Source organism: Micropterus dolomieu, linkage group LG04 (genome assembly GCF_021292245.1).
Source record: "Micropterus dolomieu isolate WLL.071019.BEF.003 ecotype Adirondacks linkage group LG04, ASM2129224v1, whole genome shotgun sequence".
Lineage (NCBI taxonomy): Eukaryota > Metazoa > Chordata > Actinopteri > Centrarchiformes > Centrarchidae > Micropterus > Micropterus dolomieu.
The window spans coordinates 23,356,775-23,381,379 of record NC_060153.1 but is presented as its reverse complement, the minus strand read 5'-3'; the positions used below and the strand labels follow the sequence as shown (position 1 = coordinate 23,381,379).

Sequence of the window (24,605 nt, the reverse complement as noted above, 5' to 3'; positions counted from 1 at the left end):
CACTATTAGTGCTCTCTCTATAAAAGCGTCCAGCCATAAAGGGGAAAACACATCTTAAAAAACCATTAAGCAGCATCTGACAGGGTTTTCCCTCACTTTGTTGAAATGCTGCATTTGTTTTATAAAAAAAACACATTAATTAATTTAGCCTCCAGTTTAGTTCTTTCCCCCAAACGGTCTACTTTATAAATTGGTACAGTTCACTGCTTAAAAATGTGTCATAGGAATAAGGGATAATTACATGTCTATAAAACCTAGAGTTACTGTGTGTGGATGATTGCTGCCGCCTGTCGTTTCTTTGCTCCATATACTGTTAATACAACTTGTGGTGTAGTCATTTGGACGCTACATGTCGCTTTAAAGCAAGTAAATTAAACAAAAATTGTAAAAACCCTCCATCAAAAGTTCTACTAGCAATACATCTGATTTATCTGACTTAATTTACACTAACGTGATATGAAAGCAGCTATAAAAAAAAGTAGTTACAGAGACATGTAAAGCCGTTCACTTAATCAGACTATTTATTTTTATCTACCAAATATAACCAAAAAAATGCTTTGACCCATTTACTCTTGAGTCTTTGCACAAAACTATAATGTGGGCCTAGTTTGAGAGGAAACTAATGGATAATCCGTGAACGTGCGATATACATATAGCTGATCTTGGGTCTGATTTCTACTCATCTCCTCGCTCTCACTAACGTGTCAAACTGATCCCAGGTCGGCGTTCCCTGCGTGCTGCGTCCATGCGGTGACCACGTGTCTCCGTCCGGCCTGTCAGCGGACCATGTGGAGCAGCAAGATGGCGGCGCGGTGGAGGGGGGAAGACGGGGATTTAAATGCCGGCAACAGCGATTTTCTGCCCAGCAACATTCCCAACGAGGTACTGGTGTGCTCAGCTGAGCTATTTTGATGTTAAAAGAGCGGTGTACGAGCGGTTTTTGATGTTTGGATAGCGGCCGTTTCACGAGGCCACATGCGGGCATGGCGACACGTGGCTCAATCAAGGTAGTACTACTACTACTACTGAGGTAGTGGCAGAGCTGGTAAATCTGTCTGGTATTTGGCTGGTGTAGCGACGGAAACAGCTTAATGTGATGTTAGATAAAATCGTAACCTCGTTGTTCACGTTTAACACAATCTCCACCATCACATGTGAAAGCTGACAGGGACACCGGCTCATGCTCTCTGTGAAGTACAAGATGTTCAGACAAGGCTGCACCCTCAGCACTTCCCTGCTTGCTACTAACGTCATGTCCTTTTTCATTACATCTTCAACATTAGTCTTAACTTTAGAGTCTTCGTATTGCTGGATTTTATATTGTTGCAAGGCATGCGCGTTGATAAACCGCGGCGCTGCCACATAAGGGCGTATACCGGGAAATGCCTTGTTACAGTAAGGAAGGCCCTGACCTCTTGTTTCAAGTAACTTCCAGAGATGGAGTGCAGGTTGTGGTTGTGACCCGCCTCTTGTCCCCTCAGTCTACTTCCTCAATCCCTCTTAAAAAAAACAACACACATTTTCCCTAGTGTGGAGTAAGCACAGTTTTCAGATTCACGTATGTCTGCAGTTGTTTTCAGCAGAAATGATTACTGGATTAAGCAGTTGATTGAGTGACAGAAAATGAATCTGCAATCAATTCATCGTTTAAGTCCCTCTTAGGCAAAAGTGGCAAATTCACTGACTTCTCAAATGTTAATCATCAATTGTAGTAAACTAAATACCTGGTACAGGGACGGTTTTTGTGCTGTTGAACGTTTTAGAATTGTAATCTGCATATTTTACTATTTTCGACATTTGATAAACCAAATGATTAATCAAGAAAGCTGTTAGTTAATTTTATTTTTAAAATGTATTGATTGTCTGTCTAATATATCACATAGAGATGTCTCCTCATCAGTGTATTTATTGAGCTCAGTAAACATGGGTTAATCACCAGCATTGCCTCGATGGCGTTTATTCACAGCTGTATCTGAAGCTTTGTCAGAATTGGCTCTTCCTGTTTATGCTGAGAAAGTTTGTGTCAAGCTTGTTGCGTCCTGTGCCTCAGCTTCCGGTCACGTCCTTAGGAAGAAGGAGTGTATGGTAAACTTGCAGAACGAAGGGATAGACCAGACCAGCGTGCAGACAAATTCACAACCAGTGGGTGTAATATAATGTTTGTGTGTTTGTGTCTCCGCAGTTTGTCCCTAGTCAACGTGACGTGGAAGCCGTGGAGGTGGACGTGCAATCCTGCATGGATCACTCAATCCTGGCCATTTTTGAAGACTCCACTGTTGCAGCAGAGGTCAGAGTTCAAGCAGACATACATGCATCACCGCAGTGAACCATTCTAAGGAGCATTTTTGGGAGTAGCCCAGGAATGTTGCCTCCGTACATTAGAAGTTTTATAGATGACTCCTTTTATTCACATGTTTCTCAACATGTGTTCAGGTTTATTAATCCTAATGTTGCTGACAGTTTTTCTATTGATTCTCCTTTGGGGTCGAAAGTTGCCAAATGTTGGTAGAATATGAGTTTAGGTGTTTAAATCTGGATTGCCTCTCTTACCCTTTTCAGGGTAAGAGTGGGGTGGAGGAAGAGAGTGAGACCCTGCTGTCGGCCCTGACTGAGATGCTGGACAGTGTGGAGGATGATGATGGGACTCCCTTCGACACCCTGCCAGACACCAAGCTCCTTGCCCACCCGGAGTGCAGGGACAACTCAGTGGTGGGTGCACACTCAGGAACAAGAAACCCAAGTCTAAAATAACTTAAGTGGAAATAATAAATCCCGTTACCTAAAATCCACTATATAATAATCATTATTATTCAGTACGTAGTAGAATAGAAAAGAAAACTGTACATGGTAAAAGTACACAATAAATACATAGTATGTACTAAAATAAATACATAAGATGCAGACCTGGTGCATACCAGTTACCCAAACGCCTGCCTAAACAGGTGTGTCTTTAGCGGCCTTTATAAAAATGTCCACAGAATCTGCAGACCGTTCAGAGGCCCAGTAGTTTGCTTAATCATCTCTCATGCTACTCCACTGCCAGTCCCATTAACCCTTTCTGCTGACAGAAGTTTTGACTGTCAAGATCTAAGTTTTTTCTTTTTCTCTCTTCTTTTTAGGAACCGTTGCTTGCTGACAGACTTAGACCAAGATCCAAATCACCAAATGTAACATTCACAATTAAGATTGAAGAAGAAAAGAAAGATGAATGCAAAATAAAGAGGAGCAGCCCCCCACAGCTGTCAACATTGTTTCACTCCAAAACTAAGAAGGCGGTGGCTGAAGTCGAGCTCCTCACCTCAACGTCGCTCGTCAACCTGGTGAGGATCATGCACCCCTACTGTCTGCAGCTGCATGTGGAAGAGGAGGGAGATAAACTGAGAGAGCATGCATTATTCTCTCGGGAAGAGGTGTGGAAGTACGAAAGACCCACCGAAGAGTGTGATGAAGAGATCAATGTTGTGTCTGATGACGAGGTAACTGTGAAAGAGACAAAGGAGGAAGAAGAGGGAGATGAAAAGAGTGATGGGGGTAAACTCTTAAAGAGTGTGTTGCTGAATGGAAACTCACTCAGAGCTCCACCATCCAGAGAGAAGAAGAGGGTGAGCTTTGGCCACGTTCAAGTGGCTTCAATTGATGAATCGGAGGAAAAGGGATTGAATGGGAAAAATCTAACAAGTGGGCTCACAAGTGAAATGGTGTCGGTTCCAATGAGCAGCACAAAAGCTCTTGAAAATCCAGCTGGCTCCGCACCTGAACCCCAAACACATTCCTCAGAAGTGAAGAGTAACGATGATCAGGTTCTGCCACCTAAAGGTGAGACAAAGGTCAAGTCACTCAGCCTCCAGCAGTACAGACAGCTGCGTCAAAAGAGACAGCCCCTGGTGGAGAAACAGAGGAACTACACCACCAAGTGGCCCTCTGTCCCTGAGCCGCCCATGGAGCTGACCCCCATCCTCTGTTTACAGGGACAAAGACAAAACAGCTGTGCACCAAAGAAAGCACACCACTGTCCAGATGGTAGAGGAAGGGGTGCCGATCAGCTCCATAGATCTCGTACTCCTGGGTATAAGACCCATCGCACCTCTGCTCCACCCAGGCCTCAGCTGTCAGAGGCCAAACCATCCACTCATCTACATCGCAGCGCATTGAAGCGCCCAAGGACTGAATCCCAAATCCTCTCATATGCTAGTCCTCTGTCAGACATCACCGCTAACACAAAGGTGACTGTGTCTGAAAGCAAAATAAGTCCAGTGAAGAAACCAACACTGCTCAGCAGTGATCCCCCGAATCCTGTCCTCCTCCCCCTTCCAGTTAACCACACAACATCCCCATCCTCTGACCTCTCCTCATCAGAGTCCAAAGTGGAGTTCCTCAACAACAGAGACTCCAAACTTGACGGCACCAGGCACTTAGAAGAAATCCAAAATGACTCCTCAGGCACATCTGAATCACAACAGCAGTCATCCTCCTCATGGCCAAAGTCAGAGGTGTCGTTACTAAACCAGGACTGCACTCCCCTGTTTCAGGAAATGAAAAACGAGTTTACTGAGATAGATTCAGGTATCTCCTCAAGATCTCCAGCACTGTGCGCAACCACAACCGAATCTTCCTCAAGGAGCGAGAAACTACAACCTCAAAAACGCAGCCTGAACTTGACGAAAGAAACCACGCTGGAACCAAAGACTCCTCTGTCACCAAGTCCAGATACAGTGTCGCACATAGAGGCTCCTCCCGGTAAACCCCGGCCTGAGGAACCATCACCCATTCTTCAGTTGGGCTGTAGCGTGCAGAGTGCAACACCTGACTCAGGTAAACTGTTGCGATATGGGCTTTTAAACCTGACGCAGTGAAGGCACTGAAGCTACATTTATTTAATTGAGTTTACAATGATGATGAAGAATGGGAGAAATCAACAGCATCTTCTAAAGTAATCTTTACATGTCTGTTTGTTCTTCTACCTAAGGAATTGAAGCGCCTGATCTGACCAGCCTGCTGCAGCAGTTTGAGGAAACACAAGGTGAGTGACCAGATTACTGATGACACTGTATTGTTGGATGTCTTGGTCTTGTGTAACCTATTTGATTCTTCCTCCTCCAGCTAAAGAGGAGAGTGTGTGTGAGCCTGAACCTGTTAGTGCTACTAACCCACCATCAGATGGACACTTGGACAGAACTCAGCCTGTAGGAACAGAAAGAGCATCCAGATTAGTACTGACACCCCCTGTGGGGCCACTTAAAGCTTTAAGCACTTCAGAATCACCTGGCTCTCCAAAAACCCTCAGGAATTTACCACATCTTCAGATGTTGAACATCCCAGAGCCCCTCGGCACTGACGTCATCCTCAGCACTCAACACAATCTGCCAGCAAGACGCAGAAATCCTCTATCCAAGGCCATTCAGATAATCGACCCCCGTCCTCTACCGTCCAAGAAGACACACACAAACCTCTCAGAGTTCCCCGCGGCTCACACCTCTGCACACATTTATTCTTCTGTATCCTCTGATCACGATTACTGCGAGCCTGTATACCGTACTCAGCGTAGCAGAGCCACTAAACTGAAGGATGTTTCTAAAGGCGCTGATGAAGAGGTGACCACTCATAACTCAACTGCTGCTGAATGCAACAAACAGAATGCAACCGTTAGCACCGCCATCATGGCTGTTATTAACTCTGAAAAGGCTGTGATGCAGCATCTCTCTGAGCAACCAATGTCCAGATCAGACACAAAATCATCCACAGACAAAGTCCTGTTGCCTTCGGACAGTGCTGCTGCAGAGCAAGACTGTGGTGCAGCTGAAGACCAGACAGCCCAGTGCACTCTCCCTACACCCCCACCCAGCCCTCTTGACAGAAGGAGGGAGAAAATGAGATATGGGAGGAGATCTTCCCGTTCCGACTCCAGCTGCAGCTCTCGTTCCTCGTCGTCCTCCTCCAGCTCTGCATCTCCCTCTCCAAAAAGACAAAAGTAATCATCTTCTGTTGTTCATGTTCAGTATGAGTCTTTATTTGTCCTCTTTGTGCACATCACATACTAATTATTTTTTTGCAGGCACCGGCATAAGCGTTCAGAGAGCAGTTCATGTTCGTCGTCTTCACGCTCCGTTTCTCGCTCTCCACCTCGCCGCTACAGATGGTCTTACTCTAGGTCGAGATGCAGCAGATCCAGATCCAGATCTTGGTCCCAGTCTAGATCCCCATCCAGATCCCGATCGCCTTCCCCGCGGGTTTGCCGTAGGCAGTGGAGAGATGTTTACAGGTCAGTTAATGTTGAAATTTACCATGAAGATGTCTGATAAAAGGAAAATCAAATGTTGGTGTTCCTTTAAAATACCATTTATCTCTGCCTCTCGCCCTGGCTTTACCGCGTTTACGAGTCTAATCTCAGTCTCTGTCTTCCTCTCATCTCAACTCCTCATCCCTACAGCAGGGAGTCCAGGAAGCTCAAGAAAGAGCATGAGATGAGGATTCAGAAACTTAAAGCCATAGTGAGTAAAGGATTACTGTCAGTGTTTATTCTTTCTTTGTTTAATAGTGAGTGGTGAGTAATAACAAAATTCCTGTCATACAGGAAGAACGCAGGGTGGTGTATGTTGGCCGCATCTGCAGGTCTATGACACATGATGAACTGAGGGAACGCTTCACTCAATTCGGAGAAGTAGAATGTGTGTCGCTTCACTTTAGAGATAGAGGGTGAGTATGCACAGTTAAAATTATGCTTGAAAGTTTTGGACCAGTAATCTGTGTTTATCAGCATTAAAATTCTGTCTCTTTGCTTGCCATAGCGACCACTACGGCTTTGTCACATTCTACAACATGAAAGATGCTTTTGCAGCCATCGATAATGGCGGCAAACTGCGGAAGCCTGATGAGTTGCCGTTTGACATCTGCTTTGGTGGAAGAAGACAGTTCTGTAATTCTCACTACGCTGACCTAGGTGAGACTTACAACAACATAGTCATAGACAGTATAGTGAAGGTAAACATTTACCCTGTCAAAGCCTTGTTTCCAAGCACTGTTGTTTTTGCAAGCTGCACCATAGAAACCAAAATAAAATATTCCTGGTAGAATGTGAATTAACTGATTCAACCATTAGTCAAGTTTCCAGCCAAATGTTGGGCAAATTGTAAACAAATTACAAGAAAATTGGCAAATATTTTGTGAATGAATGGGTTGTTTTATGTGCTGATTGAAAATTTGCACAAAACAGGTGTAAGGAAACTTGCTTAGTGTTGCAATGATGAATCAACACCTTTCTGACAGTGCCGGTGTAAAGTGAGCATTATAAAACATAAGAGACGAGTCACTCCATAAAAACAGGTTGAGTTGTTAGGAAACATCATCAGCCTAAATGATGCATATGCGTAATCATCTGGTGTTTATTAGCTGCTGTTTCTGACACCTCTACCTGCCTCTGATGATTTATAAGTCAGACAGAAAGCAATGCTTCTGTCCTTTTAGTGGATGTTGTACGCTTCAGAGTGTTTACTGCAGGGCGACTGTGCCCATTACTTTTGTACACCCAGGAAGTCATTGAGCGTTAACAATGAGCCTGTAAATGTCCCTCAGATGCAAACAGAGATGCAGATGCAGACCCGTCTCCTGCCAAGAGCAAGATTGAGGACCTTGACTTTGATTCGTTGCTGAAACAGGCCCAGAGAGGATTGAAGAGGTAGCAGAGCTGTGTGGGAGGACAAGAACACCAAGCTGCATGTGGCACAGATGAAACGAGCGCTTTTTTCATGAACCTCAGAGCCTTATGCTCGCACTTATGTAACAACTTTCCATGTTTGTTTTTTTTCTTTCATGTTTTGACTCGTAATATGCATGTTGTTTCTGATGTGTAGAGTTAATATGTACGAATATGTAGCACTGTTCATTTGATAATATGTTGTTAGTGGAACCCACTAAAGATTAATTTTGCATTCCATAACACTGATAAAGTTTTTTATATTTGTGTATAAAAATAAAAGCTGTTTCTGGTTGACGAGTGTGTTTCCTGATGAAATGTGTTGAGTTTATGGTTTATTTAAACCAAAAGAACCATACGTATGTTAATCGTTACATCTATATGTGACAGGTTAAACTGTTCGCTGCCACAGTACAAGTCTGTCGGTCTAAATCTCACCACCTCTAGCCATGTTTTTCCTCACACTGACCCTGCATCTTGTCGGTTTCCACGTGTTTCTGTGGTTTTGCTGAGAAAGAATCTCATAACATCCCACCTGTTTGTTCTGCAGGCCCCTAATCTCAACTCCAATCTTGCACACTTTTTAAAATAAAAATTGTCTCGCTCTTATATTCCCATCCCTTATGGAATCAGCAACTTAACGCTCACCACATCATGTGCGTTTGGAGGCTTGACAGCCCTATCAAAGAATTGAAGCTGTGACATCAAATGGGGATTTAACTTTGTCAGATTCAACATTTCATCATATGTAACTTTCTCTGATAACTTGTTATGGGCTGATGTATGTCAAGGTTATGGACTTTACCTTCTCTGCTCTTTCAGTAGACATCATTTATCATTGTGGACATAATTCATTGTCAAAACACAGGTGTAACTAATAACTAATTATAAATGTACTCCAATTAAGTGCTACATTACCAGGCCCCTATTGTTTCCCCAGTGGCTCATTGTCATGGCTGTCATGAAACAGAGCAATCTTTAATGTTATTAATTACACCTGTGCCTTTCCTGTAATGCTGTATTAAAATGTCCAGATGCACTCGCATCCTCTCACATTCCCAAGAACTCCATATACTTTGCTGGAGGTCGTCATTGTGTCACTTGACCATGTAATTGTGATTTTAGCAATTACAAACCGCGATAGAAGTGATCTATTAGGGGTGTGATCAGATTAAACTCCACCTCACGTTCACTGAGAATGGACTTGACAGTGAAGTATGGAGCATCAACATCCTGTGTCTAGTAATCAATGTATATTCATAGATTTAGGATTTTTCAATAAGGGATTTACTTATTTATTTTTACCAGGTGATTGAACTGCAGATACAAATTATCGTTTTATGTGTCTATTACACAGTATAGTCACAAATACTGACAAAAGGAACAATTCTCTCAAATAACTGGGACATGTTATATGGAAAGTGTAAAAAGTACACCATCATCTACATTAACATTTTAGCTTAATCAACACTACAAAATAGCTGGCTGGTAGTTAAAAAATACATTTACTCAGCTACGAAATGCAAAGTGTTTGTGTTATTTAGACTGCACCTTCCAGTTTAAGGCGAACGGTGGGACACTGTCCCTTTAAGACACAGGGACACTGTCCCTTTAAGACGTTCACCCGGTAGTGAGACGCGCTCTGTCATCATGCGCAAGTGCGACTCTGAGGTTAACTCCAGTCATAACAAAACAAGAGGTGGTTTCCTTATTCTCCCCGAGTATTTACAACTTTAGACTTTACACTTGAAACGTGCTCTGCGCAGGCGTGAGAGGACGGTGCAGTAAAAGAGAGTGGCACACAGAGTCATGACTGATAATAGCGCAGTGTCAGTGCTGGAGCGTCTTCCTGAGCATTAGTAAACTGAAAGCAGAGACTGAGGTAACGTTAGGAACGACAACTCATTTTAAAAGTGAACCATGTCTAAACCGGGCACTGACGGGGGGCCATCCCAGAGTGGGGCGAGGCGGTTCATCAGTGGAGTAGTGGAAGGTGAGCAGACTGGGAAGCCAGTGTTATCATGATATCATCATACATCATGTTGATATAACGTAAAGCTGATGATACACGGGGCATCTTGAGCAGTGTTGCTGGGCAATCTTGCTAGTGGCAAGTCCGATTATGTTTTGAACGGATAGCGGTGGTGCTGGAAGGGGATTAGGGTAGTAATCTTTTATCATTACCATTGACAGCAACATTACCCAGCACTATTGCTCTAAAAGTTGCTCTGTGTATCGTCAGCTTAACAGCTCTTCAGTCAGCAGACATCCAAATGAGACTGCTATGAACTGCAGGTATATTTTGAGGATATCAATCATGCATTGATCACTTCTGGTCAGGTGATATCATTTGGTGCATAACTTGACCTTTGCTTAATGCAGGTTTTTATGGGCGGCCATGGACTATGGAGCAGAGAACAGATCTGTTTAAAAGGTATGTGGCCTCTTAGGGAGCTTAAAAGTCACATGAAAACGGAGCCTGTCCCAAAAAAAATGGGCAAATGGGTGTCCGCTGCTGGTGTTTATTTTATGTCCACCTTTAATTCAGGGAATAAGCTTAACAGCACTGAACACCCAATATATAACAAACATGAATGTATTTGTCTACGTGATATTGGCATCAGATGTCTCCCAGTGCCTAGTTTCATTTGCATTTTTTTAAACACAGAACTGTATTCATCATGTACACTGCTGATGTTTCACAGAGAACAGAAGTGGGGTTTGAACACGTACCTCTACGCCCCCAAGGATGACTACAAACACAGGATGTACTGGAGGGACTTGTACTCTGCTGAGGAGGCCGGTGAGTTTCACCTCTTCACATGTTGTCCTTTTTCATCATCAGGTCGCAAAGCTCGCTGTCTCTTGGAACTGGAGGGTGGCCTGAGACCTGCCAAGAACCACAAATGCGCAGCCTCTGAGCAGAATAATGCATCTGTAATTGTCAAAGAACCCAAAACGGAGATCACATTTTCTCTTTGATTAGTCCCCTATATTCACTCACATGAACGTAAAACACAATGTAGTCACTAAACTTACTGCCAGAAGGATTACATGTTGGCATCAAACCACTTAGAAACACAAGCTGTCACTGTTAAACTGTAGTTATTTCTCATTTTGCATCTGTGTCATATCAAAGTCCCATCCTGAGTCATCGTTATCTCCTTAAAGAGGCTCAGTTTGGAGCCTCTCCTTTTGTTAGTTGGATGCATCTTATCAATAAAGTTACATACGTAGGGGCAGTGATGATGTGAAGCTTGACCTGTTAAAGCTATCACGTCTCCAAGCGTATGCCAGAACAGACACTATCAGTGGACTTTGGGTCGTCACACATTATTATATTTGTACATTTGCATAAATTACAGGCCTAGTGATGTTGGAACGTGGAGAGAACGAACAGGGCTGACTGGGATTTCTCCTGGCGTTTTCATGATCATAGACACTACTTAAGCATCTAGGCATTGGAAAAGCATGTGGATCCATGATTGTTGAGAGCTGTTGGTTAACCAACAATCCAAACTGGGAACTTGTGCGTCATTTCCTTCCCATTAGACAGCATTTACTGAAGATCTTTCTGTGCCTGGGAGAACAGTTTTATTTTTATAAGATTTCTTTTCTCATCTCTTACTCTTTCCCCAGAACAACTCATTGCCCTGATATCAGCAGCTCAACAGCACGACGTAGAGTTCATCTATGCAATCTCTCCTGGCTTGGACGTTACTTTTTCCAACCCCAAAGAGGTTGCTGCCCTGAAGAGGAAACTGGATCAGGTAGGACTTTGTATGCCAAGATGAAGGGTGGAGAATGGAGAGATAATTTAATCTCCGCAGTATGTAGCTTTATGGCTCTCTGAGGGGTTGTTTTGGACACCACATTTTTTTTATTTAAAACATGCAGCAGTAAAATAGAAGCATTTGATAAACTGCAAGTAGGTCAATGGGCACCTGATGGCACTGACACTGCTGCAGGTACTGAGTTTAATTCCTGGTGGAATAACCCTTGGGAGGATGCTCACTGTACGGCATGTACAGTATGTGTTACACTCTGTATATACACAGTGTAACACACTTAAAGTGAGCAACATTTCCAAGTTTAATTTTATCATCCGAAAATGAAATTTACTTAGTCGGAAACGAGGAAAAACTAATTGATCGTAAGACCTCCAAATCTCAAGCTGTCCTATTTCTGCCTCAGGTGAGGTCATTTGGCTGCCGGTCTTTCTCTTTATTGTTTGACGACATCGAGACTGAGATGTGTCCAGCCGATAAGCAGGCCTTCAGCTCCTTCGCCCACGCTCAGGTGGCCATTACTAACGCAGTGTACCAGCACCTGGGAGAGCCTGAGACCTTCCTCTTCTGTCCTACAGGTCAGGCAGTAGGGGTTGCATAAAGCTGCTACTGAAAGAACGAGGCTACCGCAGTTGTTCCTGTAAAATGTTTATAATATTTAGTCTTATTGAACGCAGCCTGGGAGTTTTAAGCATATACAGTGGTGTGAAAAACTGTTTGCTCCCTTCCTGATTTGTTATTTTTTTGGATTTTCCAAAAATATTTAACAATAAAAACCTTCATTTAAAAACTGCATTTTGTGTTTACTTGTGTGACAAACATGCAAAAAAATAAATCAGGAAGGGGCAAACATTTTCACAGCACTGTATACACTGTGTAATACATCTATTTTACATAATAAGCTTTTTTTCCTCCTTCTTTTGTAACTCGTTCTGTCCCTGTAACTCCAGATTACTGTGCTGCATTCTGCACTCCCAGTGTGTCCCAGTCCTCTTACCTGCACACTGTGGGTGAGAAGCTGCTGCCTGGGATCGACATACTGTGGACTGGTGAGGCTGCACTGAACTAGCATCTCACGGAACCTGCGCTGATGTGTTTAAACTCCACAGAGTGCAGTTTCATAACACATTTCTCTGTCTCTCTAATTCATTTAGGTCCCAAAGTGGTATCCCACAAAATATCTGTTGAGTCCATAGAAGAGGTGTCCTCCGTCCTGAAGAGGGCACCTGTCATCTGGGACAATATCCACGCCAACGACTATGACCCCCAAAGACTTTTCCTCGGACCCTTTAAGGTACAAGATGGTATTGTAACGTGTGCTCCTGTCTGACCCCAGGGATCTGTCTCCAGAAATAATTAACATTATCTTCTATTAGGATCGTCCCACCGAGCTGATTCCCAAACTGAGAGGAGTGCTCACCAACCCCAACTGTGAGTTTTACCCAAACTTTGTGGCTATCCACACCTTGGCAACATGGTGTAAAGCAACCACTGAAGGAGGACAGAGGGATGTGGAAATGGGTGAGTGTCTTTAAAGACTCTGTGCTGCCTTTGATTGTATCCAACTGCTTTGGAAAATATGCAGACTATTTGCTTTTACGATGTAGCAATTTCTACTTCCATGTTTTTTTTTTTCCAAAGCACAACATAGGCTCTTAGAGTGCATTTTCCTCCTCCCAAACCACTTAAATGCACCAACAGAACAGGATTATATAGATATAGATTGATGTTACAATGGTATTTCAAGATGTATGTTTGTCCAGAGGTGATCCAACCTGAAGAATAGAGATGGCTGTGCACCCCTGTCACAAAATGTTATATCTGCTTGTTCCCACATTTCATCAGTGTTCCAACTCAGGATAACATTTTCTAAGGTTTCCCATTTACATCAAATGGAGTCAGAAATATGTGACATTGGTGGAAACACTGGGTTGTCTCATTGTCTCTGACCTCCATCATAGGTGATGAGGAGCAGGACCCCTGCTACAGCCCCCAAAGAGCCCTGACCATGGCCCTAACTGACTGGCTGCAGGAGTTTATGAGCACCGACCAACCTGGAGGTAGAGTCCCGAAAGAACAGCAAACAGTTTAATGATATGAAAAGGCAGAGATGGGGTGGGTATCACGTACAGTAAATCATCGTTCCTGGACCTTGTCGTCCTCCAGCTCGTCTCAGGAAAGAGGCGTCAGATGAGGAGCCCATGCAGACTGACATGGGAGAGAGCGCCTATGTTCCTGGACCTGGGGAGAACCGGCTGTACACAGCAGAGCCCCTGACCCTGGATGACCTGAAGCTGCTGTCCGAACTCTTCTACCTACCGTACGAATATGGGCCGACAGCCAGGACCATGCTGCAGGAGCTGGACTGGCTCAGGAACCACAGTCCGGCCGCCACTGAACAGACGGACAAGGTAGTGTTGCGTGTTTCTGCTATTTAAAAAGCGAATAACGTTGTGAATAATGTTCTTTATCCAGTACATTTATGCTTAGGCACTGTTTTTCAGACAGCAGAGTGGTGCTCCAGAGCGCAGCAGTTTGATGACATGTGCGAGGCCGTGGTGCAGATGTTCAATCGTCTCTCAAATGCCCCAAACCGCAGCATTCTGTACGACCTCTACAACTACATCTGTGACATTAAGAGTGGGGTCGGTCTGGCTCGAGCCTATGTGAAAACACTAGGTGGGAAAACTCTTGTAATGATGGTCGAACAACACAGGCTGGTGTGAAAGGAACATGTTGGGGAGTAAAGCTGTTGTAGGCATGTTTAAAGGAGAAAAATACCTCTTGTTTCTGCTGCATCTGCTACTTGCGAGTGATTAAGGCTGAAGACAAACAGGACTCGGTGGTGTCTGTTAATTTTCAATAGGGAGCAGCGTGAAAGAAAAGTAAAATCAGAATTTGTACCCAAGCTGGGAAAAAAATAACTGCAAAGAAACCAATCACACCAGGCGTCTGTGTATTTTCATCACTCAACAATTAATTTGTTCCTTCTTCCAGCACGTCACAATGCAGAAGAAGGCTGTCACGCTGATGAATTGATTACCCCAACATGTCTGATTACAGGAGACATCTAAGAGAAATATGTAAATGTGCAAAGTAATGATGCATTCAAACATAATAAGCTCTTACCCTAACGCCTTTTTTTTTTTTTTTTTAATGAAATGAGTCCCATTAGAACATGTAGAGAACAATTCCTGCGACTACAAAAATCATGGAGGTATTACAGAATTCATTACAATATATAATGAAGGCAGAAATTGTAGTCGGGAAGAAATTCATGAGATTGTAAGGGCAGGATCTCCACTGCTAGAGCAGTCATGAAATTAAGCAGTAACGCCTGCGATTAAGGCAATGGTGGATATGCTTACCAGCGTTTTTAGGTTTTTAAGTTGCAGAGGTGCCATGCGGCTTTGCCAGGTCCAGTGTGTCTGGGTAACACAACAGAGTCATCGGTCGTGTGAATTTATGCAGAGTAATACGGCCTCTGATTCATGCTTGTCATAATGGTTGTCTGTAACCACATTTATGACAAATGTTAATCCATAACCATCCTTAAGCTTCAAATGCTGTGTTTGCTTCCCATAGGAGGGCAGGGTCAGCCCTCAGCCCAGCTAATGAACAATGATCCTGAGCCCTGGGGCTTCAGAGGTGGCCTCTCTGGAGAGTTCCAGGTAACTTCATCATTGCAGTGTATAAAGACAGGGACACATTTTAAAACATCATTTTTCTAGATTAAATCTGCCAGTTTTTCCACCATGTGTACAGTGATAGCTGTGATTAATAGGACAAGGTGTTATTATCTCAATCATTTTTCAGAGTCAGTCTACATGAATATACTAATAATATACTGTACATTTGTACTTGCAGAGAATGCTGCCCTGTCACGGAAACAGGGACCTCTTCAGACATCCTCCCACGACGGCTGTTTACTGCATACGGCCGTACTGCCCCGATGACAAGGTTAGCATGGGAGATCCTCTGGACACTTGATACATTTTTGTTCGACGTCAGTAGTGATGTAACATGTTTTGTGTCCTAGATGGAGGTGCAAAGGATTTTCAGGGAGATGCAGAGAGCAGGAGAGGGCAAAGTGCCCCTGATGACACAGCCTCCACGCATCTGTGATGGGTAAGAAAGAATCTAATTTCTCTCTGCAGCATTTATGCTTTCATACCTCAGTCTTAACTTTCCCTTGTCCCCACTGCAGCCTGTCAGCAGGTGAAGTCTCACCTTCCCCTCACTGTGCTCTTGTCCTGGAAGATGACACTGGGATGTGTGGTTACGCCCTGGCACTAACTGATGCCAAACCAGCAGCAGCCAAGATTCAGGTGATCAAATGCGATATCTAATCGTTTTCCAGAATACCAGGTGAAGAAAAAAATGTTAAATTACTATTTTGTTTGATCTCATACCTCTAGAGGGCAGTAGGTGACTCAATGTTTGAGGACTTCCCCTCCCTAGTTACCATGCAAGTGCTGCCCAGGGTCACTGATCCCTCTCCAGCAAAGCGCATGATTGGTCAGCTGTTGTCCTCCATTAGGAGCAGTGGTAGGTCTTACTTTTTCCCCCCCCAAATACAATACAGCCAGGAAGGTCGTCTTTCCCTCTCTAAAGTAACATTGAGGACAGTCCTGGAGACATGCGATGGCACACAGAGCAGTGTGACCTCAACTCTTATCAGTATTCAGCAGAAAATATGCTTTAGTTTGATAAACTCTTACAGGTTTAAATATAAAACCTCAAACACACAGCAGTCATTAGAAAAACAACTCCAGTTGCCGATGGTACAAGCACAGTTATAAATCTGCAGGCACCTAAGCTGTGCAATAACACTGGCTGGGTCTGGTTTTGGGTCTGGCTTTGAGTCACTGATGCTGCGTGACATTGTCTCAGTAACATAATTCGTCCTTTCTTAAGACTATAGAGAATAAAGATTAGATTCCCAACACTGTCTCTGTTTCCTTTTTTCCATAACTTTCAAGGTTCCAGAGGAGCGTTCTGTGAGCTGAGGCAGAGCGATCGGAGGATGCTCAACTTTTACACAAAACTGGGCTCCTTTAAACCAATAAACACGGCTGGTCTACCTCAAGACATCATTGCCATGGGAACAGGCCTGTGAGCAAGATCAGTCACAGGGATTTCCCTCAGGTTTGAAATGTTTTGACATACAACTGTGAGAATAACTGCAAAGTTTACAGCATGCCAAACTAAAAACCGCCGCCATTATTAATCAATTAACATCATTAGTTGTGTAATTTGGTGATAATCACCATTTGCCAATGTCCTCCGACATTAGTCAAGAAATGCTTAATAAAATGTGTGTAACAAAGTACTGCATCATGTGAAGTGTAATGTAACACTGATTTTGTAGACATAAAAATTTGAAAATATATAAATTTTTAGATAATTGTTGTTAAACCCAGCACAATAAATATGTTGACAACATTATGACTACAACTGTTTAAAGTTTGATTTGTTGCATTAAAGAATACGACAACATTCAGGTAATAGTAGATATTTTAATTATTTGTGATTTGAGGATACAAAAGGAATATAATGATTAATATTTAAATAAAATAGCTGGTGTTTCACTTGTTCTCTGGCTTGAGAAGCTTATGATATTCAGTTCAACATATGTGAGCCAACAATTGACCTGAGGCCTGTACGAAGCGAGGTAACTGGCTTATCGAGGTAACTTCAGGAGTAACTTTGTGACGTCAGGTGTAACTTCCTAATTAACCCGTACAACGAAAGGTGGGTAAGAAGGTATGCTGTCATGGCAATTTAAGCCGCACCTCTAAACCGCTCAGAACACCTTACCTTCATGTGACCCTGTATACGTGAACAGGCTATTATAAGTGTGGGCTATACAACAGTGTTAATGAGCACTATCAATACATAGTACTTTATAGACTGTTAGAATCAATCATTGCATTCATACAGGTAGCCCTGCACACTGTCATTTAGGGCAAATTCATTAACAGGCACATTTCTGAGATGTAGCCAATGTGTATAACCGAATTATCCTAAATGTTTCACATATTTAGATTTTTACAAGTCCAGAAAATACAGAGCCAGGGGATGGGGATAATAATCTGAGTAAAAACTCAATCTAGATGAAATTTACAAGCAAATTTACCCCACTTTATGCAAACTCCAATCAACTAAGCAACATCTTAATTCACTGTCGTAGTGCCTTTTAACACCAATCTAGGCGGTCAGTTTGTCAACCCTGACTTTCCTTGATAACCCAGAGTAAAATCTGAGTAGGTTAAACTCCCTTCATAGTACAGGCCTCTGCTCAGAAAAGCTTACGCAGTTTACGATGCAGAAGTTGATCTGCATCAAGAGACTTCACTGTGTCGTAAGAGATTTGATAAAACACAAAGTGATGAGTATGTTAAATATTTCAAGTAATTCAAGGACATTCATTTCTATTTTTGCAAATATCTGATCTTTTTTTCACCATGTTCCCCTGAGAGTCTGGCCAGCAGAGTTTGGCTGCAGGAGAAGAGAGCCACATTACCTGGTGTTTGCTGTTACGCCTCTGTAATATCAGTAGTGTCTAATCAAACCACGATGTTCATCTCAAGGCTTAGATAAAACCATCAATCTACCAGCACAGATATAAACTAGTTAAGACTTTAAAATGTTTAAAATCTTACCAGGTGGTGACTAACTAGTGACAGTTTATGGGTGATCGCCGGTCACAGATTGGCTGACCATAACAGTCGCACATGGTCAATCATGGGCGACACATCATTGTCCTCCCCGGGTAGTGATGGTATGGCATTTCCTACCCTTTTACCTCATCAAGTATCATAAGCTATAATTATGTATATTTATAACTTTGGGTCATACGACATTATTGCACAGTAGAACTGAGAGGGGAATGTAATATTTAGCACTCAAAACAACAATGCTGCATGTATATAGATTTTGATGTTTTGCCTTCAGGAATGTGTGCACCTTCAGCGCCGTCCTTGTCAAATAAACTCCAGCCCTTCGTACTTTACATCCCCTATCTTTGTCTCGGGCATCAGCACTCGACCGTCTAGAGTAAATGCAATGATGTAGGTGGCAATCCTGCCTGCATCTTCTTCAGATTTCAGGGCCAGAATGATCTGATCGTCTGTGTCTGGAACAAATTTAAACGAGGAGAAGCCGTGGGTTGGGTTGAGCGGTCCGACGTGCCGCACTGTTACGGAGCTGAAATCTGCGGGGCACGACAGGAGGAGGTTGGTGGCACGTCGCTCGTCTGCAGTCTCTTCGTAGTGCTCGCGACTGGCACGGCGAGGGAGAAAGAACCAGCGCTGGAGACGCTCGCTCCACGCTGCTGACTCATGTATGAGGTAGCCTATAGAACAAGAACAGTTATAGAAGGTGTATGAATTACAGAGACTGTATATAATTGTCAGTGACAATCATGGGTGTAATTTTCACTTTTCTAAATCCTATTTTTCCCCCTGCTATTACAGGATTAGTTAGTCAAAATCCAAATAAGAGCAGCTCAGTTCATTCCAAACCATGGCTAAAGGTTTTCCTGCAGAAACCTTTTCTGCCCTGGGTTTGCCTCCCAGACTATGTGCAAGCTATAACTACCCTCTTATTGGTAGAGATTGGTGCTGCAGTGTGCTTGTCATCTCCTCTTTTGATTTACAGTTTTGTTTTTTTAGCAAAAGGTGCAAATACAACATCTTACAATGAAACTAAATGTGATTTTAAATATGGTTAGTGCAATCACAACACACAAATTTATTTCAATGTTTGTTTGTTTTTTGGATTATATAACCACTAAGACCTGAAACCAAAACTATACCCTTGGTGCCAATAATACAGATACCGATTCAGACATTGTTGTGTGTGTTTGGACAGGACAATAAAGAAGAAACCAAAACAATTTGTCAGAACCTGGTGGTTGGATCCCTGTTGCGCCCCGCAGGGCGTTGTAGTACGGCACCCAGTTCTCATGCGCCACGTCACCATGGTAGCCAACAACTTTCACCCACTCTGGGTTGTTGTTGACGACTACCCCAGAGGTCGTGGTCCACTCCTTCCCCAGGCCGCCGACATACAGGTGCTCATCTTTCACTGCCAGCCACTCTGCCTTGAATCCTTCACAAAAAACAAGGACTGATTTGTAAGAAGGCGTGTGAACCTCTTAAGCCATACTTGCTTTTAACTATGTGTTCGTAAGATGGCCGCCGGGCATATCCTGAGTATAGGTTGTGCATGTCTCCAGAAATTAATGCTACGCGTCTGCAAGATGAAATTCACCACATGAACGTGGGGGCAGTATGTCAATCTGACCGGCAGGTCAGCCGCAATCTACTGTTCCACAAACAAGCCCAGGTGGTGGCGGTATGCAGTTGGCCTACGCATTGTTAAAAAGCAAGTATGTTGGGGGCTTTAAAACACTTGTTTTTGTGTTGCCAATTGTTTTCTACTGATTTTCCAACTATAGTGGACAACATACACTGACACAATTTAAGTCTTTGGACTACATTTTGTAGTTTATAGTTTTAGACTTCAGTGCGAAGTTGTGCTGTTGAAGGAAATCAAAATATTCACTTGAAACCAGTTAGAATAGTTGAAATGTTGCTCAAAAGGACCTACATGTATGCAAGGAATAGAGGCAACACGTCTATTGGAGACTGACCTTTGGAGACTGAGCCGTCACCATCGGGTAATATAACCCAGGGGACAGCCTGGTTGCCCTCGATCCTGTACACCACGCCCGTACGGTCGTCCACACTGTACAGGTGACCGTTGAACACCACCAGCTCAGACAGCTCCATACCTGCAGTACAGTTTGTGAGAACACAAATATAATGGATATATGCAAAGAATAATAGATCTGTGTGTGTGTGTGTGTGTCCCTCTACCTCGTCCTTTCTCAGCCAGATGACTCTCCAGAGTGTCCGTCTCAGCATCCCACTCTACCTCCAGTCTGTCAGCGCTTTCTGAAACTGTCAGGTAACCTCTTTTCATGTAGCTGAACCATGTCTGATCCTTAGAGCTACGCGACGCTGTGTCCAGGTCTGCAATCACACCAATACGGTAGCGGATGCCGTGCTTTGTCTTCTCCGGTGGACTTAACGGATAAGTGTCATTGTAAGGTTTTCCCCTTTTCTGGAAGCGGGGGAGGCTTTGTGCAGTTTGTCTGTTAGTGTCCCTTAAGACATCATCATCACCCTCACTGTACAGTTGCAGAGGGTGAACCCTGTTGCGGTGGTAAGGTCTAGTTGCAGTGTCTCTGTCTCCTACTGTCCGGTGCAGGTATAACATGAGCACTAAAGCCAGCAGGGTCGCCACAGTGATCGCCCGCCATTTGGGGTGGAAGCGTGAGTCTGATGTGGTAGCTTGAGTCATGGAGGCCAAGGCCAGGGGGAGGCCTCGGACAGCAACACCGAAGGAGGTCATGGAAGTATCGTCTTCATCCTCACTGTCAGGCTTGGACTGGAGGTGATCACCATTATAGCCTGGGATTGAGCATAGAGAGGCACATCAGCAAAGAGGCACGATGGAGGATGTGGTCTATAATAAAACTGACAATAAGAGAAGAGTGCCAATGCAAAAACTGTAAGAAAAGAAGACATTAAAAAACAAAAATCAGTATGCATAATTACAGGATTTCTTTAGTTATTCAAATCATGTGTCAAATTGTCACGTTAGTGTTCATTACATGGTACTGTACAGAATGACCTGGAATAGTTTTCAGTAGACAAGATTCAAATGATTATTTGTATCTGCTTTGTATTGTTAATCTCATAAAAGATCTTTATAAAGTTTGCATAAAAACAATAGCTGGGGAGGATGAAAGAATGAACATGGTGGAGGAGAACAACATGTTCCTATTGTTCTTTGTTCAAAACAGAGCTTTGTTGTGCTGTTCAAGCAAAACCACTAATATGCATATGGAGTAGGTAGCTGGCACGTCCTACTTCCTCGGCACGACAAGCCTATAATTGACCTTGCACTGTTCTGATGTTTTGTCAAATTATTTTGTCCTCCTGAGCTGCAAAGATATTTGTTTGTAAACTGAAACTGCATTTCACTAGTGCCTTAAGGGAAAAAAGCCAACCCTGGTTTCTTTTAGTGATTTTCATGTTTTCACTTGAACAGGAGTCAATGTTTTATAGAAAATGTGGGCCACCTCGCGTGAAAAAGAATATTTCCAATAACATCATTAAAAATGAATACACTTACATATTATTTAAGAATAACACTATTTCACCCAGAAAACGCCACTTGTTTAATGAGTGTGACTGTTGTTTAGACACTCATCTACTAACTACATTGATAACGTGGAAAGATGCGTCAGGATATGGGAGGCTTAACACCTCTTTCAAATAATGTCTTACAGGGAACCATGTTCCTATGTGGATTAAGTGAAATGCATAAAGCTCAATGGGTAAAGTGAAAGATTTATCATGTTAGAAACAAAATAGTTTTTCTCAGTTGCTGGGAGAATTATTTGTTAATAATTTTCAAGTGCAACCAGTGGGTATAGTAAATAAGCTTTATTACAGTCATAGATTGAGCTCCTTCAACCTACATGCACACATAATGTGGTTTCTCCCTGTTTAAATCATTGTAAAGAAATAATGGCCAATATTATAATTTCTGAGAACATCACTTCTCCGTAATAGCAGTAAAAGAAAAAACAACAATGCTTAAGTTTACTACATCAGCACATGCAGTACTTTCCTGAAAAATTACACCTCTCTAACAATTCTGAATAACTGCCTGAGATTAAAACGTATAATTATAGCATAATATTACAACCATCTCAGCACGATAACAAAATACAGTTTCAAAATAAACGGGATCTTACACATTTATGGCAAAGCTGAAGCAATGTCTAGGTGGAACTGAAGCAGCAGAGCACTTGTGTAATTAAACAGAGAAACCATCACCATTTAGCAACCCAAAATAAATGTTACAACAGCGTCAATAAAATGTCTGTCTCTGTTAGAGCAATATTATCCTTAACGACTATTTTCTCAAACATAAGGATGTAACACAAACCAGTTCGTAGAAATATGTAGTATTACTGAAGTGGACCACACAATCTTATATCACATCCGGCTGGCAAGAAATACTTCTTTCCCCTGACCCTCTGTCTAAACAAGTTAACACTCCTCAACTAACATCCTTTTTAACATGCACACATAAAGTTGTCAAACTCTTGGCCAACAAATGTCTTCATTGTCACTAGTATGCACGTCTCCTATTTCCCAGCCCTACAGCACAGACCCCAACACAGCCTCTCTGTACCCTGTATGAAGAAATTCTGTTATTCACCCTTTCTTCGCCTCTTCTGTCCTGAACACGCTGTAACCATCATGTTGTTCTCCTTCGCATGCAGCCCATAATAAACTCCACGTCCCTACAGCCCTCTGTCCCACATGAACAACTGATCTCTATCTCACCAAGTCTCCTCCTTTTCTATCCATTACACTATCTCAGGTTTCTACTCTTTCATGTTTCTACTCTCTCCTCCAGAAAGAAAGCCAGGCTTCACTAAAAATTTAAATGAAATCTAGGTCAATGCGGAGAAACATGTTGGTCATCAAAACCAAACCTGTAAAAGGTATCTGAGTTTTAATACAAGTGGGATGATCAAATAATATCAAAATATAAGTCCCAATCCCCTGGATGACTTTAATACAGCTAAGTTTCCGATTACCTTTCACTCCAAGTGAAAATAAAGCTAAAAATGCATGCACTTTTTGTCCATCTATGTTATTTGCGCACAGCTTTCAGAGGTGTCTCAATATCTTTTTATGGCATTTTCATGTATTGTATGTCAGTTTGAATGGTTAAACGGGGGGAAAAAAACACTCATTAAAGACCACAAGTATGAAACATTGACAAAAAAAACCCAACAAAGTGAAAAAAACCCACCTGTATTTACCATTAACAGAGAGTAATTCTTATTAAAGTAGAAGTAGCAACAGATGCAAACAGGTAGTGGAGTCATCTCTTAACTCACGATTGACCAATAACGTTACAAGGACATGTTCCTACTGTGCAGAGAGCTGACTAAAACAATGTGCAGTTCTTGTCCGCCGTATGTCTGCTTTAATTGGTGATGTAACTTAGCACTGCAGCTCGTTTACCCTCCCGTAACGTAAAGCACATTTCTAAACTTTGACCGGCTGTTACACAAGTGAACAAAACGTTAAACCTCAAAACTTTCAACTACTTTAACCACACGTAAATCTACAGATTTAACTTCGACGTACTTAAGCACAATATAATTGTCAGTTAGCTAAACACATGCTTAGAGCTACAAGTTACAAGTATCGGAAACACCGGTTTCATTTAAAACGGTTAGCCACGATGAAGCTAACATCAGCTAGCCTCTTCAGCTTGTTAGCATTAACCTCTGCCAGGCAAACGTTAACATTATCAACACTGGACACGACGCTGAACTGAGTTAAGAGTTTACCTGGTCTTCATTTCGTGACCTTTGAAACCTCAGGCCTTACCTGGTGCAGAGGGTCTTAAAGCCAAGCGCTCGGTTGGCCATATTTGACGGGCTGTTAGGTGAGCAGTCTCCCTGTGATTAGCTCCTCCTGTCTGGACGAAACAACTGAACTGATGTGGTTCAACATTCATCTCACAGCCTGTACAATCAAAAACTAATATCCAAACAATGCCTTACAGTGGCATAACTGATATTTAAACACTCCGTATAAATACTATACACTATATATTATTGATTACAAGTTCACAAAATGGGTGAAATGTCTAGCCATGGGCGGACTAACCTTTCAGAGGGGTCTGGGGTATAAATAGCTGTTAGGCCCCTCAATCCTTGACCTCATTAATTATCTGGTCTTTATTTACTCATTGATATAAATGAGTCTGACAAAATATTAGTTTAGCTACATGTACATAATAAACTGGCAACTGAGTGTAAGTGGTGACTTCATTATTTACCCAGAAATCAACCAGCACTCCTATTGGTAGAGCTAGCCTTGGTTTTCTGTGTCTCTTTGTGTCAGTGTGATTAAATGAAACTTGAATTGGAAATATGCCCCATGTGAGCCCAGTATAAACTAAAATAAATGTCTTAAAACTAGATTTCAAGACAGGGCCAGAAGATCAATAATGAA

At 42.6% G+C, this 24,605-nt stretch overlaps 3 protein-coding genes across 8 annotated transcripts; 2 read left to right on the top strand and 1 right to left on the bottom strand.

The window, feature by feature from the left end:
- Nucleotides 1-730: 730 nt before the first annotated feature.
- LOC123970060 (peroxisome proliferator-activated receptor gamma coactivator-related protein 1-like) lies at nt 731-7,987 on the top strand. 4 transcript variants are annotated; one of them, XM_046047927.1, is made up of 11 exons: nt 731-882; nt 2,183-2,287; nt 2,560-2,709; nt 3,120-4,812; nt 4,967-5,020; nt 5,101-5,968; nt 6,134-6,259; nt 6,428-6,488; nt 6,572-6,693; nt 6,786-6,937; nt 7,570-7,987. In XM_046047927.1, the coding sequence occupies exons 1-11, from the start codon at nt 787-789 to the stop codon at nt 7,674-7,676; spliced, it is 3,534 nt and encodes a 1,177-aa protein (XP_045903883.1). In that variant the 5' UTR covers nt 731-786; the 3' UTR covers nt 7,677-7,987. The 4 variants fall into 4 exon arrangements, with proteins under 4 accessions (XP_045903883.1, XP_045903881.1, XP_045903880.1 ...); XM_046047925.1 differs by having other exon boundaries at nt 6,053-6,259; nt 6,431-6,488; XM_046047924.1 differs by having other exon boundaries at nt 6,053-6,259.
- Nucleotides 7,988-8,811: 824 nt separating this feature from the next.
- Nucleotides 8,812-16,923, top strand: ogal (O-GlcNAcase like). The gene is made up of 17 exons (XM_046047150.1): nt 8,812-9,683; nt 10,073-10,124; nt 10,396-10,493; nt 11,330-11,460; nt 11,885-12,056; nt 12,429-12,527; nt 12,633-12,772; nt 12,855-12,999; nt 13,440-13,538; nt 13,645-13,889; nt 13,983-14,157; nt 15,064-15,149; nt 15,346-15,438; nt 15,518-15,606; nt 15,686-15,806; nt 15,897-16,026; nt 16,461-16,923. The coding sequence occupies exons 1-17, from the start codon at nt 9,611-9,613 to the stop codon at nt 16,595-16,597; spliced, it is 2,085 nt and encodes a 694-aa protein (XP_045903106.1). The 5' UTR covers nt 8,812-9,610; the 3' UTR covers nt 16,598-16,923.
- A 54-nt stretch (nt 16,924-16,977) lies between these two features.
- cant1b (calcium activated nucleotidase 1b) lies at nt 16,978-24,212 on the bottom strand. 3 transcript variants are annotated; one of them, XM_046047147.1, is made up of 5 exons: nt 23,976-24,212; nt 20,364-20,960; nt 20,138-20,278; nt 19,390-19,593; nt 16,978-18,835 (listed from the first exon to the last, which is right to left on the bottom strand). In XM_046047147.1, exons 1-5 carry the CDS (start codon nt 24,103-24,105, stop codon nt 18,465-18,467), a joined length of 1,443 nt encoding a protein of 480 aa, XP_045903103.1. In that variant the 5' UTR covers nt 24,106-24,212; the 3' UTR covers nt 16,978-18,464. The 3 variants fall into 3 exon arrangements, with proteins under 3 accessions (XP_045903103.1, XP_045903104.1, XP_045903105.1); XM_046047148.1 differs by having other exon boundaries at nt 20,364-21,058; nt 23,976-24,057; XM_046047149.1 differs by having other exon boundaries at nt 23,936-24,007.
- Between the last annotated feature and the right edge of the window lie 393 nt (nt 24,213-24,605).

Excerpts from the sequence above, each read along its gene's own strand:
- LOC123970060 (XM_046047924.1), top strand. The coding sequence starts at position 787 with ATGTGGAGCAGCAAGATGGCGGCGCGGTGGAGGGGGGAAGACGGGGAT. Across the intron at positions 6,694-6,785 it reads CTTCACTTTAGAGATAGAGG|CGACCACTACGGCTTTGTCA; the intron begins GTGAGTATGCAC and ends TGCTTGCCATAG. Across the intron at positions 6,938-7,569 it reads TTCTCACTACGCTGACCTAG|ATGCAAACAGAGATGCAGAT; the intron begins GTGAGACTTACA and ends AATGTCCCTCAG.
- ogal (XM_046047150.1), top strand. The coding sequence starts at position 9,611 with ATGTCTAAACCGGGCACTGACGGGGGGCCATCCCAGAGTGGGGCGAGG. Across the intron at positions 13,539-13,644 it reads GAGCACCGACCAACCTGGAG|CTCGTCTCAGGAAAGAGGCG; the intron begins GTAGAGTCCCGA and ends GTCGTCCTCCAG. Across the intron at positions 15,439-15,517 it reads CGTACTGCCCCGATGACAAG|ATGGAGGTGCAAAGGATTTT; the intron begins GTTAGCATGGGA and ends TTTGTGTCCTAG.
- cant1b (XM_046047147.1), bottom strand. The coding sequence starts at position 24,105 with ATGAATGTTGAACCACATCAGTTCAGTTGTTTCGTCCAGACAGGAGGA. Across the intron at positions 20,279-20,363 it reads TCTGGCTGAGAAAGGACGAG|GTATGGAGCTGTCTGAGCTG; the intron begins GTAGAGGGACAC and ends ACTGTACTGCAG. Across the intron at positions 19,594-20,137 it reads TGACGGCTCAGTCTCCAAAG|GATTCAAGGCAGAGTGGCTG; the intron begins GTCAGTCTCCAA and ends TTTTTTGTGAAG.